The 20102-nt window shown below is 34.3% G+C and overlaps 2 protein-coding genes and 1 long non-coding RNA gene across 5 annotated transcripts; 2 read left to right on the top strand and 1 right to left on the bottom strand.

Moving 5' to 3' along the window:
• The first annotated feature begins 1698 nt into the window (after positions 1-1698).
• On the top strand, positions 1699-8110 carry LOC101211022 (potassium transporter 2). 3 transcript variants are annotated; one of them, XM_011656733.2, is made up of 11 exons: positions 1699-2068; positions 2423-2436; positions 2509-2578; positions 2681-2915; positions 2998-3243; positions 3323-3376; positions 5392-5652; positions 5897-5949; positions 6083-6200; positions 6362-6616; positions 6862-8110. In XM_011656733.2, exons 3-11 carry the CDS (start codon positions 2540-2542, stop codon positions 7971-7973), a joined length of 2373 nt encoding a protein of 790 aa, XP_011655035.1. In that variant the 5' UTR covers positions 1699-2068; positions 2423-2436; positions 2509-2539; the 3' UTR covers positions 7974-8110. The 3 variants fall into 3 exon arrangements, with proteins under 3 accessions (XP_011655035.1, XP_004146443.1, XP_011655034.1); XM_004146395.3 differs by lacking the exon at positions 1699-2068 and having other exon boundaries at positions 2089-2436; XM_011656732.2 differs by lacking the exon at positions 1699-2068 and having other exon boundaries at positions 2089-2578.
• Positions 8111-8729: 619 nt separating this feature from the next.
• On the top strand, positions 8730-10324 carry LOC101211273. Its single transcript, XM_004146396.3, has 3 exons — positions 8730-9383; positions 9574-9637; positions 9897-10324. The coding sequence occupies exons 1-3, from the start codon at positions 9105-9107 to the stop codon at positions 10070-10072; spliced, it is 519 nt and encodes a 172-aa protein (XP_004146444.1). The 5' UTR covers positions 8730-9104; the 3' UTR covers positions 10073-10324.
• Positions 10325-15337: 5013 nt separating this feature from the next.
• LOC116404102 lies at positions 15338-16229 on the bottom strand. Its single transcript, XR_004217028.1, has 2 exons — positions 15703-16229; positions 15338-15612 (listed from the first exon to the last, which is right to left on the bottom strand). It is a non-coding gene; the product is annotated as an uncharacterized LOC116404102 (long non-coding RNA).
• Positions 16230-20102: the final 3873 nt, after the last annotated feature.

Raw genomic sequence — 20102 nt, 5'->3', positions numbered from 1 at the left:
CACATATTTTCTATAGAGCTCCATGCACTTTTTGTGGTATAGCACCTTGAGTTTAGGATTTGGAACTTAATGACACCGTCATTATTCTGTATCCCTTGATCTAACTATAGATCATCTTAAGCATATTTTGTTTTAACTCACATGTCTCATATGAAAATTTCAAAGAGGCCATCCAACTTATGATTTCTCCAAGTCAAACATTCTCTTAATTATGAAGTTCTTATAATTAAGCTATCGAAAAGAAAAGTACACATTATTTATATAGACAGTAACTCACAATTTTTTTAAGTCTTTCTTGACCACACTTTTATATCTTCAAAATCTCTCGTTTAGACATGATATCAATTAAATCATCTCCTTAAACTCAAGGCGTTACATGTCTATCATCCTCTCCGCTTTTACACATAACCTCCAAAATTTAGTTAAATTTTTAAAAATCTTGATAAAACGTAAACAATAAAATAAAAAGAAAAAAAGAAAAGAATAGAAATGATCCTTTGGTAAACTTGATTTTTAAAAACTAAAAATTTAAATAAAAGGATTAGGAAAAGTAGGAGAGAAATATAATATTATGAAACACAGTTAATTCTGTCCTCTAGAATTGAATTCAAAAAAGGAAAAAGAAAAGTAAGCATAGAGAATTGAAATACAAAAAAAGAAGAAGGAGGAAGGAAAAAAGCAATTCTTCCTTTTGGGAGCATCTCAAACCCAACCATGAAGCCACCGAACAGCACCATAAAAGGATGAATAAATAGCATAGGGTTTTAGTGAAGGAAAAGAAGAGGGAAGAGGGTGTGTGGAGAGAGTGAAAGTTTGAACAATAAGTATGTAAAAAGGGGCATTGGAAAAAGCTGAAAGAATGATAAGCTTTATCGGTTTGGAGTAATAAAGGGCATGTTCGGCCATCATGTCTTTTCCAACCCATTTTCATTATGACTCACATGTCTTTGCTTTTTACCTCTAACCACACTAACAAACAAAAAAAATATATATAAATAAAGAAACATTTTAAATCTTTTTTAATTACAAAAAGAGAGGTGAGATTTTTGAATTAGGTTGGTAGTTTCATATGTCAATTGAACTAGTTTGTTGTTAGAAAACACACTTTTAGTGAATTTATACTACATTTTTTATTTCCTTAGTTTCTAAATTTTGAGCTTTTACGTCTTAATTTCTTTTAGTGTACTTTGTGTTTATTATTAATTTTGTTTTTTCACATCTACCATTAAGTAGTTAATGCTCAGTTTTTTAGTTTTTTAGTGTTTGGTCTTAACTTTCATTTAAAATAATTGCTATACAAACTAATTTAATTAATGTTTTTAGAATGATTTAATAGAGTATAAAGGTGTCACTCAAAATGCAAAACAAAATATCCATCCCTAATATTAATATCAATAGATATTTATGAAAAATATTATAAAAGAAAAAAAAATCAAAGAAATAATTTATGGCTGTTTTTCTTGTTTCATACATATTATTAACTATACAACAAAATACCCATTTCTCATGTTGTTGATGTTAAAACTGAATTTTGAAATAGAAAAAGGTGGATATATTAACAAAAATTTAAGAGATGATAAAAAAGTTTTAGAAAACTATTACTTTTAATTAAAAAAAAAAAAAGGTTCAAAATCAAGTTCATCAATGTTCATAATTGCCTAGTTTACCCCAATTGCTTTCCATCGCTTTCACATCACAACATCAACATAATACAAGTTTCATCCGTTTTTTATTTGCTTATTGCGCCAATCTTGCTTAAACTTCTAATGGGTAGCCCTTAATTTCCTTCTGTAAAGCTTCAAACAGAAACAAAAAACCCCCCCCATACGAGAGAGAGAAAAGATAATGGTCCACTCCACTGTCCATCAATCGGCCGTCTTCGTGGACGCTTCGTGTTTGTGGGACTGTTTTGTAACTGTCATTAGCTCACGTGATCTTCTTTCTTCTTCATTCTGTCATTTCTGATTCCCCATTTTTATCTTGTGAAGCAGAATTTTGTGTGCCATTGTTGTTGAGCTTGTGTTTTGTGTGCATTCCTCTTTTCTTTGAAGAGCAGAGTTGTAGCAGTGTGAGTTCTTTTTAACCCATTTTTTTCTTCTTATTTACTTGTTTTCTGTTTTGGGTTTTTCCTGTTTTACCAACTGGAAAGAGAAATTTTAGCTTCAAGAATCTTGTCATATGGGGATGGGGATTGTAATGATGAGGGTCCATGATCTCCATTTCGCATTTATGAGCCCATTTGGATATATTCATCAGTTACCCAGAATCAAAATATCGTCAACATTCAATTGTTCTGTCCACAAATCCCCTTGTTTCTCCTCTGTTTTGAGTTTTAATGGCGGTCTTGATAGAGATATCAACTGGGTTTACTGATAACTGACTGATAACTGACATAACTTCTCTTATCTTCTTCATTTTGTAGGGGAATACAGATATGTAAGCTCTTTTTCCTTTTACTTCTTCTTTAAAATTCCATTTAGATCTACAGCTAACTGAACCCCACATCAGGATTTAGCTTGAAGATCGAGAAAAAGAAGCTATGGATCTTGAGCCTGGGAAGTGTTGGGATAGTTCAAAGGTTTGTGTTGAATTGATTTTTTAAGCTTCAACTTCTCCATTTCTCTACATTTTGAAAACACCCAGTTGTTGAATCGTCTGAAATTTTGGGGGTTTCTTTCAGAAGGATTCTTGGAAAACAGTTCTTGTATTGGCCTATCAAAGCCTTGGTGTTGTCTATGGCGATTTGAGCATCTCTCCTCTTTACGTTTATAGAAGCACTTTTGCTGAAGACATCCAACATTCAGATACTAACGAAGAAATCTATGGTGTTCTTTCATTTGTCTTCTGGACTCTCACTATAGTCCCTCTTTTCAAATACGTTTTTGTAGTTCTTAGAGCTGATGACAATGGTGAAGGTAAAGAAGAAAGAAGCATTTGGTTAAAATGGAAAGAGTAACAAAACTCAGTTGATGAATTCTTCTGAAATCCCCATTGCAGGTGGAACTTTTGCTCTGTACTCTTTAATTTGTAGACATGCCAAAGTAAGCCTTCTCCCCAATAGACAAGTTGCTGATGAAGCTCTTTCAACTTACTTGCTGGAACATTCACCAGAGAAGAAGAAGCAATCTAAGGTTAAATTGCTACTAGAGAAGCACAGGGCTCTTCACACTGCCTTGTTGATTCTTGTTCTTCTAGGGACTTGTATGGTGATTGGAGATGGTCTTCTCACTCCTGCCATTTCTGGTACATTTTCTTCTTCTTCTTTTTCTATTTTCTTATGTTCCTTCAAGATTTTAATTGTTTTAGTTTTTGTTTTGTGCAGTTTTCTCAGCAGTTTCTGGACTTGAGTTATCCATGACCAAGGCTCACCATCAGTGTAAGCACCTTCACTTTGAACATCTCTATTAGTTTTTCTCTTAGGTTGAATTACAATTTTACTCAATATGCCGTAACTTTAGTTTGGCGCTAGACATTTTGTTTTAATGACATGGCAGTGAAGTTTGGTTAATGGTTGAAAAATATGAATATAGATTCAATTTCTAGATGCTAGTTTAATTATAAAAAAAGGTCCTAAGGTCAAACCTAACATAAGTTAGTAGATTATGCATCAATTATAAATAAGAAAAGGGGTCTAGAACTATTATGTTAATTTTCATTAAGAGCAATAGGGTATTTAATTAATTTAATAAATATTGGAACAATAACAAAGGATTTACATGTATAGTTTCTTAGTTGAAATTAGATTTACAGTGATTAAAAATGTAATTTATCTTTAAATACTAAAGGAAGGAAGTTAGGACAAGATGTTTAACAGAAAACCCTAGAGAGGAAATTGAGATGTGAAATTGTCTCAAGTGCTGTCTAGCATCTATTGTCAAATTTTTAGATTCTTTATGAAATTTTTGTCTTGTTTTAATAATGGAGTAATAGAGAGAAAGTTTTGGTGAAACAATGCAAATTAAATAAATGAAATGAGTTAGCTGTACCAATAAAAACTTTGCTTTTTTCAAACTGATGATGAGACAGAAGGTTCTAGTGAGTTATTTTGACAAGACTAGGGAAGTGTTAGTTTCTTTTTGGACTGAGGTACAAGGGGGACCTACAAATACGCTCAACTTTCTGTTTCCATTGGTTTCATCCACCTCTCTTTTCATTCTTAGCTTACGTTGGAGCCATATTAATTCGGTTTCATTTGACGATCATTTGATTTTTATAAATTGTGCATAGTAAAATCAGATTGTTCATTTATAGTTTTCATCGTTCCTAACTAAAAAACTGAATACTTATACATGTACTGAAAACAAAAAAGAAAAAAGAAACCGAAAACAAGTTTTTAAAATCTACTTTTTTTTCTCTTTAAAATTTTCAAAACTTGGCTTAGTTTTTGAAAACACTCCTATAATAGATTTACAAAACAGAAAAATCAATAGAAGTACCGTCTATAGGCTTAATTTTCCTAAACCAAAAATAAACAAAAATCAAATAGGTATTGAGAATTATTTTTCATTCTTTTGTCTTCCTTTGCAAAGTCAACTTAATTACAAATTGAGGAGGTTGTTTATTTTGGGGATCGATATAAATTTCTAGTAAAGGTTATTTGATTCACAAATGATGATTTGTGCAACTTGAAGCAAGGAAACAGCTAGGTCATAGGTGTATAGCTTCTAATATCTGTACCTTCTTTAGATTCTAGATTTATTTCTCCCCCTAGTAGAAAATTTGTTATGCAGTTGAGTCTCTAGGCTATGGCCTATGGGTGTTCTAATCTAATGAGCTATATAGATTCCAACTTCTAAAACTCATTTACGTATTGAAAATGTTAATGTAGCTCTATGATTCAGACATCTACACTTTTCTTTGAAGTTGGAGAATCCTCTCCACGTTTGTTGAACTCAAAAGAAAGTCATTTACATATCGGATAAATGAACCCAGATTTCCATTATCCATACCTTTACACAATTCAAGTACCAATTCTACAAACCTCTAAAATTTCAATATTAGACTTAATAAAACCAATCTTATTAACTTCATAATAAACATCTTAGATTGTGGCCAAGTAAGAAATAAATAAACCTCCCGTTTAGAGTTTCAAAAGATTTATTCAAGTATGACAAATAATTTGGATTTGAAATTTTGATGGTAGGTTTGGCATATCACTCCATTATATTGTTTAAATTCTTGCAAGCTCATTACTCTGTTTCCTTCTTATTCTCTCCCCTTTGTCAAACACTCTAAGATCTATCCTTCCAGGATAAGAAATTTTCTCCAAACGAGCTTCTACTATGCTGCATATATTGAATAGTTTTGAGTGTACTAATCATACTGACCTTTCATTGGCTAAATTTACCTACATGCTCTCACAGCTAACATTAAGAATTTACCTTCCTGCAGATGCAGTGGTTCCGATCACTTGCTTTATCTTGGTTTGTCTATTTGCACTTCAACACTACGGCACACATCGAGTCGGCTTTGTATTTGCCCCCATTGTATTGGCATGGCTACTCTGCATCAGTACCCTTGGCATATACAATATTATACACTGGAATCCACATGTTTATGAGGCTCTTTCTCCATATTACATGTTCAAGTTTTTGGAGAAGACAAGGAAGAGTGGTTGGATGTCGTTGGGGGGCATATTGCTATGCATAACAGGTAAAACAATTGTATAGCATACTTAACAAGGCTTTGGCAGCTTATCACTTGTTTTCTTTCCTTCTTCCAAGTTTCAATTACTTTATGCAAATTCTATTTGGTTTAGCTTGTCTTTATCTGTATTTCGGAGCCAAACCATTTTAGTTGCTCTCCATTTTGTGTAGAAACATTCAGTTAGGACTCAATAACAGAACAGATTCCAAAGGTCTATGTGGGGCTTATAGAGTGTTTGATTGAAATGCAGGCTCAGAAGCAATGTTTGCTGATCTTGGTCACTTCTCATACACTGCAATACAGGTGATTCAGTCTTGAATGGCCCTTAAGTTGTAACTTCCCTTTTCAGTTTATTCATTACACGGAAAATATTCTTTTTATAAACAAGTAAGACTGACAATCCTGCTCCATCCTGTCTTGTCTCACCCCCCTTCAGATTGCTTTCACTTTTTTGGTGTATCCAGCGCTTATATTGGCATACATGGGCCAAGCTGCTTACTTATCACAACATCACCATACCACCAAAAGCATTGGCTTCTACGTTTCTGTTCCAGGTATGAATGACTGGTAGAAATTCTCCCTGCCTACTTATGAGTAGTACAGATTTATAATTCACGAGCACCATGTAATGTTTTTTTAATGTTCTCTTACTATTTTCATTTGTTTCAAGCTATTTTTAGGACATTACTTACTTATAGAGGTTTTTGGAAAACAGAAAGTGTGAGATGGCCAGTGCTTACAATTGCTATACTTGCATCGGTTGTTGGAAGCCAAGCAATCATCAGTGGAACATTCTCCATTATTAACCAGAGCCAATCACTTGGGTGCTTCCCTCGAGTGAAGGTTGTTCATACATCTGATAAGATCCATGGCCAGATCTACATTCCAGAGATAAATTGGATCCTTATGATTCTCTGCGTAGCCGTTACGATTGGATTTAGAGACATAAAACATCTTGGAAATGCATCAGGTGAGTCGGTTGGAACGTGCAGTTATCATATTTTTAGATATCTAAAAGTCAATTTGCTCACAGTGAATAAATAATTTCCATTCTTCACAATCTTGTTCACAAACTTTCCATTGCCCGTATCTTGAGCCATAGTCTTCTTCTAATCCACCTGATTGCTTAGGGTAGATATCAGTTGCTTCAAACGTTTTAGGATGGATTGGACCATGAAGAACGACTAACACAATTGTCCACTTCTTGTTTTGCAGGTCTGGCTGTAATGACTGTGATGCTTGTAACAACATGTCTTACATCTTTGGTGATTGTTCTTTGTTGGAACAAATCTCCACTTTTGGCTCTCGCTTTTTTGATCTTCTTTGGGTCTGTTGAATTGCTTTATTTCTCAGCTTCATTGACCAAGTTCAGAGAAGGCGCTTGGCTCCCCATTCTTTTAGCTCTCTTCCTCATGACCATCATGTTTGTTTGGCACTATGCAACCATCAAGAAGTATGAATTTGATCTTCACAACAAGGTTTCATTAGAATGGTTGCTAGCATTGGGGCCAAGCCTTGGGATTGCTCGTGTCCCTGGCATAGGATTAGTCTTCACCGATCTCACCTCTGGCATCCCTGCCAACTTCTCCCGCTTTGTTACCAACCTCCCTGCATTTCATCGGATTCTCGTCTTTGTATGTATAAAGTCAGTACCAGTTCCTTTTGTACCTCCTGCTGAGCGATATCTCGTGGGAAGAGTTGGCCCAGCTACGCATCGATCGTACAGGTGCATTGTTCGGTATGGCTACCGTGATGTTCACCAGGATGTGGACTCATTTGAATCAGAATTAATCAAGAAACTTGCGGACTTCATCCGCTATGATTGGTTCAGAAAGCAAAGAGGCAACTCTTGCAGTGAGGATGAAGCATCCCGTTCAAATGAATCGACAAGTGAATGCAGGCTGGCTGTGATTGGAACCATAGCATTCGCGGGTGCAACTGCTTATGAGGAGACTGTGCAGCCTGCAAGCGTATCAGTCGGGTTCCAAACTGTCGACAGCATCGCTGATGTGATTGAAATGGAGCCACTGGGAGAAGAAAGAAGAGTCAGATTTGCCATAGATGACGAATTTGAGGGTGGCTCACAAGCTGAAACAGAAGTCCTTCTGCAAGAAGAGCTAGAAGATCTTATAGCAGCGCAGCAATCCGGGACAGCATTCATTCTCGGGCATTCACACGTCCGTGCAAAGCAAGGATCGTCTCTGTTGAAGAGGCTGGCCATTAACTATGGCTACAACTTCCTGAGAAGGAATTGTAGGGGAGCAGATGTTGCTCTTAAGGTGCCACCAGTGTCTCTTCTTGAAGTTGGCATGGTTTATGTTGTATAAGCCTCAACTGATTACTCTGTTCTCTCTCTCTGCTCTTTTTGTAAAGATGCTGCTGCCTTTAATGAAAGCTAAAATATTCCACCATGTAAGTCTACAACAAACCTAAAAGAATCATCTTCCCAGGCTTTAAAGATTAACCCATGATTTTATAAAAAGTGGACATTCAAGCCCATGATGTTGGATAGAACAACAAATAAACAAACTTTAGAAAAGGGCAAAATTGAGTATCTATGCTATTTTGTAGGCTCTGAACTTCGCCAATCAACATAAAGAAGATTAATGGAAGATGCTACCCTGTAAATTGAAAATAGTGACACTCTTGTACCATTTTTTTTTCCAAAACAACACTAACTAACCAATTAACCCTAAAAGCAACTTCAGGATAAAGACATTTACTACTAATTAAAAAAAAAAAAAGCATAAGATCAATGGCTCAGTCTCTTGCTCGGTACAACTTTTGAACTCAAAAGAATAATAAAAAAGTTAATGGTCAGTTTGGCGATTGAGGTAAGTTTTACCCTTGTTTAAATTGAGTATAGTGTTTTGGTGACAATTTAGTTGAAAAATGACTTCAACGGACCGCCACTCACCCCTATCTTCGACTATTCAATTCTAATAAAAGATGAGAATTAGACACTTGCAATATCTATCGGAAAGAACTATTCATATGATGGATGCATTAGAATCTCAACTTCAAAATGAAAAACTATAGTTTCAAGTAGTGAAAAGGTAAGATTGGATTGAAATTCAATTGTAACTTTTATTCAAGAAAGCAACCCTTCCACGCCATAGAATCACAAAGTCCTACATTTGTCCCCACTGCGACACAAACATGTGAATCTCAAGAGTCAATCTCCCATCTCTTCGGTAGCCATAAATTAACTATTTTATTCCTAAGATTAATAAACCAAGCATTAAAAAAATCAAGTGGCCATAGAGAATGGAGAGATCAAGAGTATCAAACACAGCCACGTAGCTCCACTCCACGGCAACCACAACGACCAATCACTGCTGACCTCAAATTCTCACTTAAAGCACTGGGAAACTCCTCCTTCATGGCGGATAATCGTCCAGGCCGCCGTCGATCCTATAAATTTCAGGTTCAATTGAACGAACTAACCGGCGGCAACGATGGTGGCGATTTGTCCGTCTCACGGGGGGTTCCCGTCGCAATTAGGGCAGGGATGGAAGTCGGTAAGGGGGAGGCCTGATAGGAGGAGCTCCAATTTGAGAGTAAGGGCGGAGAAGGGCGAGGAGAGAGAAAGCGGGGGAGGAGAGAATAAGAAATCGCTGTTCAGCAGCGTGACTGAGGCGTTGGATTTCTCAGCAGTCCGATCGACTCGCGACGCCGAGCTCCTCGACGATGCCCGCCAGGCCACCAAAGCCGGCGGCAGAATGAGCCGTGAACAGGTAGGTGCTTGCTTGCTTTTGTCACAATGAATCTATTATTAATTATGGGTAATATTTGGCGCTTAACATCTCTATGATTTCTGTTAGTGTTTTGCATAACTCGATTGGTATCCAATCAAAATGTGTCACATAGCTAAGACACTTTTTCTTAATCATCTAAATATGTACTTCTACATTATGCATGGTATAGTATGGAGCTTTAAGAAGGAAAATAGGAGGGACCTACAAGGACTTCTTCAAATCTTACATAGAAGGTATGTTCCAACCATTAACCATTCCTTATACCTTATGAATTAACTCTTAAATTTGTTTAACCCTCACACAATATTTGTTTAAACAAAATCTAAAGTAGGGTATACATTCATATATTTGTGAAACCTTAAAAGTTAGGGTTATAGAATTGATTTCCCCCCCTTTCACTTCATTTTATTTATATTAAAGCCTTAAAATTTATGTTAACTCATGATCAAAATTAATGTAAAATATTGGGTTGTTTGAATGGATAAAAAATAGTGGATGGACAATATGTTGAAGAAGGGTGGGTGGACAAGACATGCAAGGTGTGCAAGAAGGACACGAGGGGAGAAGCAAGGCAAGTTGACAAACTTGGAAGATATGTTCATGTTGCTTGTTTGGAGAAGTCCAACTCTTCCCCGGGGAATTTCTTTTCCAAGTTCTTCTCCAAATGAAATTAAAAAAAAAAAAAACAAACTTAGGTTTAAGTATATAAATTGGACTGTAGAAATTTGAATTTGTGTAACGTGTATTTAGTTCGTAAGTTTATGATTTATACCTCGAAGTTAACATTGTTGTAGTATATAAGTTTTGAGTTTCATAAACAATAAAGTTTTATGTATACACAAATTGTGAGAGGTAGATGAAATAGGTTTTGGGGTTTAGAGTAACAAAATTTAGAAAGAAATTATATATACATTTCCTAACTCCAAGTTACACAAGTTTTGTTCAATTAAGTTTAAACAATAGATGTGAATGAGATCGATTTATTTATATGATTAGAAGTACATCCTAAACCCTTCAAAGAAATTGATGTGGCTTCCACATCAATAGATGGATAGGTTAGCAACAATAGGTCCATAATAGCATATAACTTTTCAACAATATTATTCTTCATGTTGTTAGCAGTTCAAATAACAAAATGAAAAAAAAAAAAAAAATAAGAAGAGTAAACTCATTTTCTCAATATTAGGGTAGGTGTATTAAAAATACATTTTCAAGTGTTTAATTTAAAAAAAGAAGTCATCCTGAAAAAAGATAATGTTACAATCATTCAAACTATTTTAAAATGTGGTTTTTGAAAAACTCATATTCCTTTAGTCAATTGAAATGTGCTCTTACTAGCTACTAATGAGTTTCAAGAAAACTCTTAGGGTGTGTTTGGAGGAAGGATTGAGTTATGAAAGGGTTAGAGTTATGATAAAACTAGTGTTATGATAAAATTAGTTTTATGATAAGGGGTGTTTGGCGGAAGGGTTATGTGAGTAGGGTTATGATAATATTATGATAAGATGTGTTTAGGAGAAAGATTATGTGGGTAGTGTTATGATAAGATGTATTTGGGGGAAGGGTTATGTTGATAGTGATGTGATAGATTTATTTTTTAATTAATTTTTTTTTTATCAAATTCATATTTAAAATCCAATAGTCAAAGTGAATAATATTTTTTTACCAAATGATCGAACGTTGCTTGAACTAATTGATTTAATTTGTGGATCGGTAATGTCCATATTGAACATAATGTCGATTAGTTGTTACGTTTGATTACAATTGCCAAATGATTTCAATTATTTTTGGTGACGTATCATGTAAAAGCGGGTTTAGGAGTGCAAATATATATATACACACACATTAAATTACATCGCATTAATTTGACTCTATGAATAATTGGAACAAAAAATACCGAACAACAATATCATTACAAAACATCAATAAGAAAAAGTTAACAAGTAGAATCATAAAAAAAAAAAAACATTAATAATAGTCCGTGCAAGTAAAAGAAACAATCAACTAGTGCCTCGTAAAAACACCGTGCAGTAATCAAGCTTCTCGTTATCTGACAATTCAAGGAAACCCCTTCATGTCCGCTAAATTGTTCATCAGTATTCGATTGCATTGCACTCTTTCTAACCTACTAAGCTCAGGTATAGCACGCAATGCTCGAACGACCTCTTTACGAACCCTGCTTTCATCCTCTAGTGCTAATTGCGATCACTCTGCAATGAGCCTTAGTTGATCGGTTTGGCAGGCCATGACATCCTTAATGACATCACCTATATCTAAGTTCTGCGCTCCCCGCTTCCACTTTGAGCCGCTCGAGCACGTCCTACAACCGCTTCATTGACTAGGTCGTGCGATATTGTTGGGGGACATGTTAAACCCAGGGCTGGACATAGAAGGAATTTCCATATAATTGAGATCCACGCTAGCAAATTCCTTAAACCCGCTAGGAATGTTCGATCTGATGTCAGCAAATGTCTCCGCACGGGCTTCTGTTGCCCTATCTTTCCCAAATACATACGAAAACTCGTCGTAATATGTGGATGATTTATTCAGCAGGCCCTTGGCTGCATGATGACTCTACATAGGAAAAAAAAAATCAAATATTAGACTTGTTTCATATTGAAGTAAAAATTATATCAATGTACAATTTTACTTTCCACATACCCTAACCCATTTGTCAATCAATTCCTTCTCAGCAATGATGCACTTCACATCGTCATTCCAACTGAACCCGCTACAGAACGGGCCGTGCATTTCTACAATTTTTTGATATGATTGCTTCAACAATTTTATGCAACCGTCAATAACTGTAGTCGCCTGGACATTGCATCCCAAAAACTTCACCGCCATCATTAGAAGAAGCTGTGCCAGATACCCCGGTCAAAAAGTGCCATTGTTTGACTTCTAACCACCAGCAGACACCAATTCCACTATACAGTCCACGAGGGTTGCCTCCTCCTCCTTCGTCCATACATGCTTAGGTGCATGTGACGAACTTGCCATACTGACAATTGAAATGACGGCATAGAAATCAGTAATTTCACTATATAGATGGACAAAATAAAAAAGGCCATTTAATAGCGTCTATTGCATGAAGGGAGACTGTTTCATTCATGTTGTTCATGCATGCAAACATTAAACTATAAAGGAAGACACACCCAATACTAAGTTAAAACGAATACATGAATACTAAATCGACACACATAGTCTATTGATTACTCAACTGCCATTGATTGAACATCTTGACGACCAAATCATCCCGCCACTGCGTCCATTCGTTCGAGTTCTCAATGAAATTGAATGTCATCACCTTCGATAGTCGCGTAGGTTGAGTCTCCCTCATCCACGTCTTCAATGAAATTGACATTCGTCATCTCGCGGTTGATGAGATTGTGTAGTAGGCAACATGCCATAATGGTTCGACATTGAGCTTGTACGAGATAATATGACTTACCGCGAAGTATTGCCCATCGACCCTTCAACAGAACGAACGCTCGTTCAATAACATTACGAGCGGAGGAATGTTTCAAGTTAAAGTACTCTTCGTAGTGGTAGGTGCATTTCCCGCTCCACGCCACTCTTGCAAGTGGTATCGTTGTCCTATGTACAGAGCCAAAAATCCCTCTACATTGGGTACCCCGCGTCGCATAGATAGTAGTAACTTGTTACGAATGCGTCAGGTCTAAATCAGTTTATTTACATATTCGTTGGTTGTACTGTACCACTTTCAATTACCCTTTGGAACCTGTAGATCGTTTGGTTGTGCAATAGCATTTTGAAGAATTCGTGAATCAGCTGCAGACCCTTTCCAGCCAACTAAAACGAACACGAATTCTCCTTTCGTGTCACATACATCGAGGATGTTTGTGGCTACTTCCCCCTTACGTGTTCTATACTTAGGTCTATCATTTTATGACATGTTGACCTTAATGTATGTCCCATTCAATGCCCCTAGGCAGTTCTGCAAATTCAAACATAGCGCATTCAAGTAGCTGGACTTTGTGAGTCATAAATTAGGAAGTAGAAGAATATGCAGACCTCGAAACACCTCCATCGTGCATCGGTGCATGTGTTTGTTACTACTTGTGGTTTCTTCAACAACTCATCGTGTAATCGTAACACAGCCAACAACACAAGGTTGAAGTGATGTGAAACAGCCTCTCCCGAGCGCACAAAGTCATGTTGGATGACTCTATTCTTCACATCGTGTGGCAAGATATGCAAGAACATTGCAACCATCTCCTCCACATTGATAATTTATGTTGATGTCAGACCAGCAGATGTCCTCAGTAAGTGACATAGAATGGCAAAAGTTCGTTTATCCATTCTAGTACTTTGACGACAAATGAGGTCAGAGACGTGGATCATATGAAAGTACGCAAGGTGTCTAATTTGATGCCTAGTTTTGTGCAGTGTATGTGTGACCCGCTTATTGTCGTTCAATAGTGCCTCGAAAAGCAGTAGTAACTGGTTTTGGGTGCATGTGAATACAGTAAGTATAATGTAAATTTTTTCTGACGCCATTGTAGTTCAACCAGTAAGAACTTGATTCTGTACGAACCTACTTAATTAGCTTTGTTTACATGAATAATGAATGCATGCATTAGAACATAATAGAATATGCGTTGAAAAAAAAACACCCTAGTGCATTGGTGAAATAATGCGTTCTATGTGTCGAACATGTATTTCCATGTTTATGGTAGGTTAAATCAATTTACTAAATGTATAATTTGAATATTTTTTTAAACATAAAACACAATAACCGTGACCATTTATTAAAAAAAATTTAATAGAAAGTAGGGCGATAGATAGTGCAGTCAAGTTTGTGTGGATAATGTTTTTTTAAAGCATATGTGTAATCTTGTACACAAATTTTTTTAAAAATAATCATGGTGTTTTTTTTTAAAGTGTTGATCATATTTGAGAAAAGAAATTGTGAATTTTTTTAAAAGTGACCGTTATTTTATTTTAAAAGAGAGAGTAATGGTTCGAAACCCTAAACTCTATTTTTTTTTCTTCTGAAATTCATGATTGTCGGTTTTTCAAAGCCATAGCAATTGGGATTGTCAAAGTAGGAAGAGTTTTTAAAAAATGCACGTTCAAATTAAAGTGTGACAGTATAGCGATTACGTGTATGCATTGAAATTTAAAAATAAGTTCGCACATTTGAAAACAATAATAAGAAATGTATAGGAACGACATATGCTTTCCAATAATATGAACCAATGCTTATGTTGTATACTGCAGAAAACAGAAATTAATAGAACTTAACGTGTAATTTTTTTTACAATTGAATAAGGGAAAAGTAACATTGTAAATATAGTGCAAGAAGCGTCATAACAATTGTCAGGAGAATAAATGGAAAATTGTACTAGAAAACGGCAAAACCGTAGTACCTATTTGAATGGACATATGAAGTCGGTTGTCCTAAAAAGAAACATACACAAGTGAGTGTGTCGGCGTAAACAAAATTATTGAAAAAAAATAGTTGCCAGTACGATCATATAAGTACGTACTATGTACCTTCGAGGGTTGCCCAATGTTAAAATGGAAATGAAAACTCATTAATATAAAGAATAATGTGACCTTTTTTTATTTAAAAAAATAGCCTTAGAGGATATGAAACTGTTCAATACGATGAAGTGATTTTAGTAGTGGACACATCAATATTTAATACGCATAACATAGAAGTCCAGAAATGTATGGGCATGGAAATCATGCATACAAAAAACCATTTGCAGCAACACACATCATGAAGCATAGTATGCCTTAAAAACCATACTTTTAACGATTACTAAACCAACAATCTTTTAACCAGCCTTACAATTAAATTACTAAAAGAAGCTGATTAACTATCAACAAACATTCCAACGACATGTAACACATGAATTAACAAAACAACATTAACTAATGTTTTTCTTAAAAAAGAAAAAAAATACTTGATGATACAAGTCTATAAAATAATGGTTGAATCATTTAGAAAATACAATACAATCCAATTGTCTTTCTCAGCTCACACATATTACTGTTCTCTCAAAATAATCCCCTAAAATGAAGAACGTTCTTTTCAATGACAAGTTTTTTCATTTTGACGTTGGTGTTGGTGGCATTTGTAAAAGAAGCTCAAATGACGAAGGCAGAAGCATGCGATCCAAAATAAGACTAGAGTATGTCTTTTGGCATACACAATGCCGATGGCGCTATCATCATCCTGTTGTGACGTGGTGAGACAATATAGAATATCATGTTATTGTCAATACAAAAAAGATCTAAAGTTTAAGTCTTATTTACAATCTCCTACCACTGAAAGTATATTCTGGCTTAGGTTTAGCCATAATCTCAACTTCAGTTCTTCTTTTGAATGCTCTTCTTCAAATGTGCCTTCTCCAAAACTTCTTCTTGAGAACTTCTTCGCTCTCTAGTCTTCCTTTTCTTTAGTCATAGTTTAAAGAGAAACATGTATCAAAAAATTTTGATCTTGTAAGGATTGGGTCATACAAAGAAAGAAGACAACAAGATCGATCAAAGACTAAAAACCCTTTAACAAAGAAATTTAAGGTGCTCCTCAACAACAAACCTGCATAAAATAATATGCACCAAAAACTAGTTCATTGGTAAGTGTGGATTGAATATAGGGTAACATGTGAATTTCTTTAGTAAGCACTACAAGAAAAACTATGACAGTTATATACCTCCCAAATTGAAAGGAGGAAATAAAAAACTGTCACGAAGCTAAAAATCCGCGTTTTTTGTGGAAGAAGACGAAATTTTTCGAATTTCACTTTCCGTGACAGTTATTTAGTGTCATAAAAGATACAAAAAATAATTTATTTAATTTATTAAAATAAAATTCATTTTAAATCAAAAGTTTATTAAAATAAGATTTTTTTTCCTAATTCTAAAAACATTAAATAATTTATTTATTAAAATAAAACTTATAAAATATCTCAAAAACCTTTTCCCTACCTCTTCCTCTTCTTCTTCCTCTTCTTCTTCCTCCTCTTCTTCTTCTTTTCTATTCAAAATATTTGTTCATTTGAGTTATCATTATCCGACTCAATCAGTCCTTTACACCTAATTAACTTAATTAGATCATTATTCTAAATTTCTAATTATTCAAGTTCAATAAGATGAAAAACATACATGGTTGAAGTTTTCTAATCACATAAAGTTTTAGAGATCCTTAGGTGGGACGATCAATTTCCAAGCATTATCCTGACAGTTCTAATTCAAGGTTGATTTGATCAATATCAATCTAATTTTGAATAGTTAGCTAATCAACCTTTTGCTTCATAACTTAACCTATGAAAATGTGCAAAAAAATCATACATTAAATAAAAGCATAAATCATACCATTCCCAGAAAATATGATCAATGTTTTTAAAATAAGAATTGAGACACAATATAAAGAAGTTTATTAAAATCTCTCAAATACAAAGAAATAGAGAAATTATCCTAAGAATCCAAACTAGAAACGAGTATCTTAACCTCTCATTTACATGTGGGATGATCATCAGCAAGAGTTTGAGAGCATAAAACAACAAAAAGAACCCAGAAAACTGAGAGAAATCCACTTGAATGGTTGGAATTCGTGGTGGTTTGACCTAGGCAGCAGACAAATTATATCTAAAATCATAAAGGCGTTGATAAGCTATAGACAGCACCGCGACACTTACAAGCTGACACGCATAGATGAACTTTGAAGTGACATAGCACCTAAGGCTGCACTATGACACGGTGTGCTTTTCACTGTTAGTGGCAGCTAGTGCCTTACAACGTTAAGCACAGTGCTGTTGGACGTCGCGACGGCTACAAGGCCGAGGCCTAAATTGGCTTTTTCTTCACCCTTACACTCTCAATTGATGCCCTTCGACTTCAAATTTGCCTAATTAAGCTGTAAATTGGCACAAAAAATGAATTCTAGACCCTTAAATTGCTTGAAGATAGTCAAATAGAAACTTAAAATCACAGAACGATTCTAAATTAATTATAATTAGTTGCCACATTTTGGATGCTATCAGACATATACATTTTAAGGTTGTAGTAAAGTGATTTGTATATTTGCGAAATACATTCTTTTCTCTTTTGGTTCTAGATCCGTTGGATTGGTAGTGTTTGATTAGATTTTTTAGAATATTTATTAGTATAACAAACTTGTCCTCGATTAATTTAAGTATTGAAACACACCGGAAAAAAAGCGTTCTTATACTTAAATTTGTTAGCCATGGTAATAATTTGTTATTGTTATGCTTTATTAGCTAGGTTTAATTGTAGGAAACATATATAGCATTTGAAACGAGTTCATTTGACAGCAAAATGATAAAATACTTCTACAATAGGTCAAAGTTTGATGTAGGAAATATAAAGAGGTGAATTAGGATATAAAGAGAGGTGAAAAACACTTGGGGCAACACTTTCTCATTAGTTTTAAACTCGTTGTTCGTATTGAATCATAACATTTGATTGATGGGTCGTTTAAGGTGAATGATCACTTCTTTTTTTCTTGTTTTTCAAACTCTATCCATCTACAAAGTTAGAGTCCAGAGATTCTTTCATCTATGTTAGAAAATAAAGTCAAATAATAACAGAGTCTATCTATTACTTATCAGTTTAGGAATTTAAATTCTATATAATTTTGGAAAAATATTAGTCTATATAAAGGGGACTTTGCATTAGTTCTGACCATGACATTTTGTGAGATCACTGAGAGCTTTTCCACAGAGGTCAAGAGGCTAGGTTGAACGCGGTTGATTGTGAAGAAGACGTTGATACGTGTCGTCCGCCAAAGATCAAGATCAAGGACTAATTCTTTCTTCTCTTGTTTCTTACTTCTACACTTCTGTTCCTCATGTTTAAAGTTGATATTCTGCATATCATGAGCGTCTAAATAATTTTTAGCTGTATGTAAGGTTTGATGGATTTAAACATTGTGGAGTTTTACTTCAATAGTTTAATTTATTGAACTTTATTAATTACATTTTATTATGCTTATACTTTATATCAGTAGTATAAACAATCACAATTTGATTTAATTTAGGTTTTCAATTTTACCTCAGGTAGAGAATATAGAACTGGAACTAACATGTTAAACTAATATTATAAACTACATGCATGGTTAATGATAGAGATAATATTGGTGGCTAATAATGAAGGCCTCAATGCGTCGTCTTTATGATCAATTACATCAAAATAGGTTTGACTTCTAGACATTAGAAAGATTAAGTTCGAGAAAGGATGGATAGTATACTTCTATCCTTAAGTAAATAGTTAGATTAATTAAATGAAATGTTGTTGAATCCACAACTTTGTTTCATGAAAACGATATCCTAAGATGGTTTTACAAAGTGAATTTTCTTAAAGTGTATTGTCTGTAGTATATATTCCTTTCTTAGGTCTTCAATCTACAAGAAAATTAATCAAAGTTTCCATCTTCAACGATTCAAGGAAAAGTTGTATTCTAAGTTTCAATCTTTAGAAGGTTCTAATCACGATTGATCAAAACTGAGTGTTGACAAATATAAAGCTTTAATCTTCATGGTCCCTATCTCTATTTATAGAAGTCTTTCAAGCGCCTTAAATGTGTAAAGGTCGAGCTGTGTTCTGAGCCCAAATATTAGGGCAATTGTAATGGATGACCATTTGAGGAATAATAATTAAAGATATAGCAACATTTAAAAAAATTTGCAAATATAGCAAAACTATCGCTGATAGACTTGTATCAGTGATAAACTCGTATAGTCTATCAGTGATAGACAAATATTTATAACATGATCTATCGATGATAGACTTCTATCATTGATAGAATTTGACAAATTTTGCTATATTTGTAAATTTTTTAAAATGTTACTATATACTTAATTACTTTGAATTTAGTTACTAAATTTACAACTATTCCCAAATATTATCCCTCGGCTAAAGGTGTGGGTGCGCTTGGGCCAGTGTTTTTCATTGACCAAATTTGCACCACAGTCTTGAATTGACATGGACTTAGGACCAGATCGAATATAAGTACTCTGTTCGACCACATTTATGATTTCTACAATTTACTAACGCTTTTGTTGGGACGATTTAGCAATTTATGATTAATCAATATTTCTAATTCAACAAGGGAGTTTAAAAAAATAAATAAATTAAAGAGACATTTCCAAAATTTAAAATACTTACGGGCTGTAGCAAAATTTTGAATTTTATAAATAATAGAAATATTAATAAAAATCTATCAGTTTCTATATCAATGTCATGAATAAAAACATATCAGTGTCTATCAATGTTTATTATTGATAGAATCTAAAATTTCTATATATGTTGTAAATTTTTTGTCAAATTTGTTAGTTTTGTTAACGTTCCTATATAAAACATACAATAGAAAGAAAACACCATGTTGTTAAAAGTTCTTTTCTTACTATTCTCGTGTTAATCATTCCAATCATTCGATGACAGTTCCAAATTGTCCATTCAAATTAAGTTTAAATGACAAAGGTCATTTATTACTATTTCAAAAGTTAATGATGGGATATATCATACCACCAAGTTATCTAACTAAACAAAAAAACAAAACAAGATCTAGATTTAATAGCCCTTCAAATAAAAAGTTCATGTTGGTTTAATTTAATTCTACCAAAAAAACGGTTGAATATTCCACAAGTTAAAATTAATGTACATCATTCCACAATAGGTCAATTATCCAAATTCACTACCTCC

This window comes from Cucumis sativus, chromosome 5 (genome assembly GCF_000004075.3).
Source record: "Cucumis sativus cultivar 9930 chromosome 5, Cucumber_9930_V3, whole genome shotgun sequence".
In the NCBI taxonomy this organism is placed as follows: Eukaryota; Viridiplantae; Streptophyta; class Magnoliopsida; order Cucurbitales; family Cucurbitaceae; genus Cucumis; species Cucumis sativus.
This window is presented reverse-complemented; position numbering and strand designations above follow the sequence as displayed.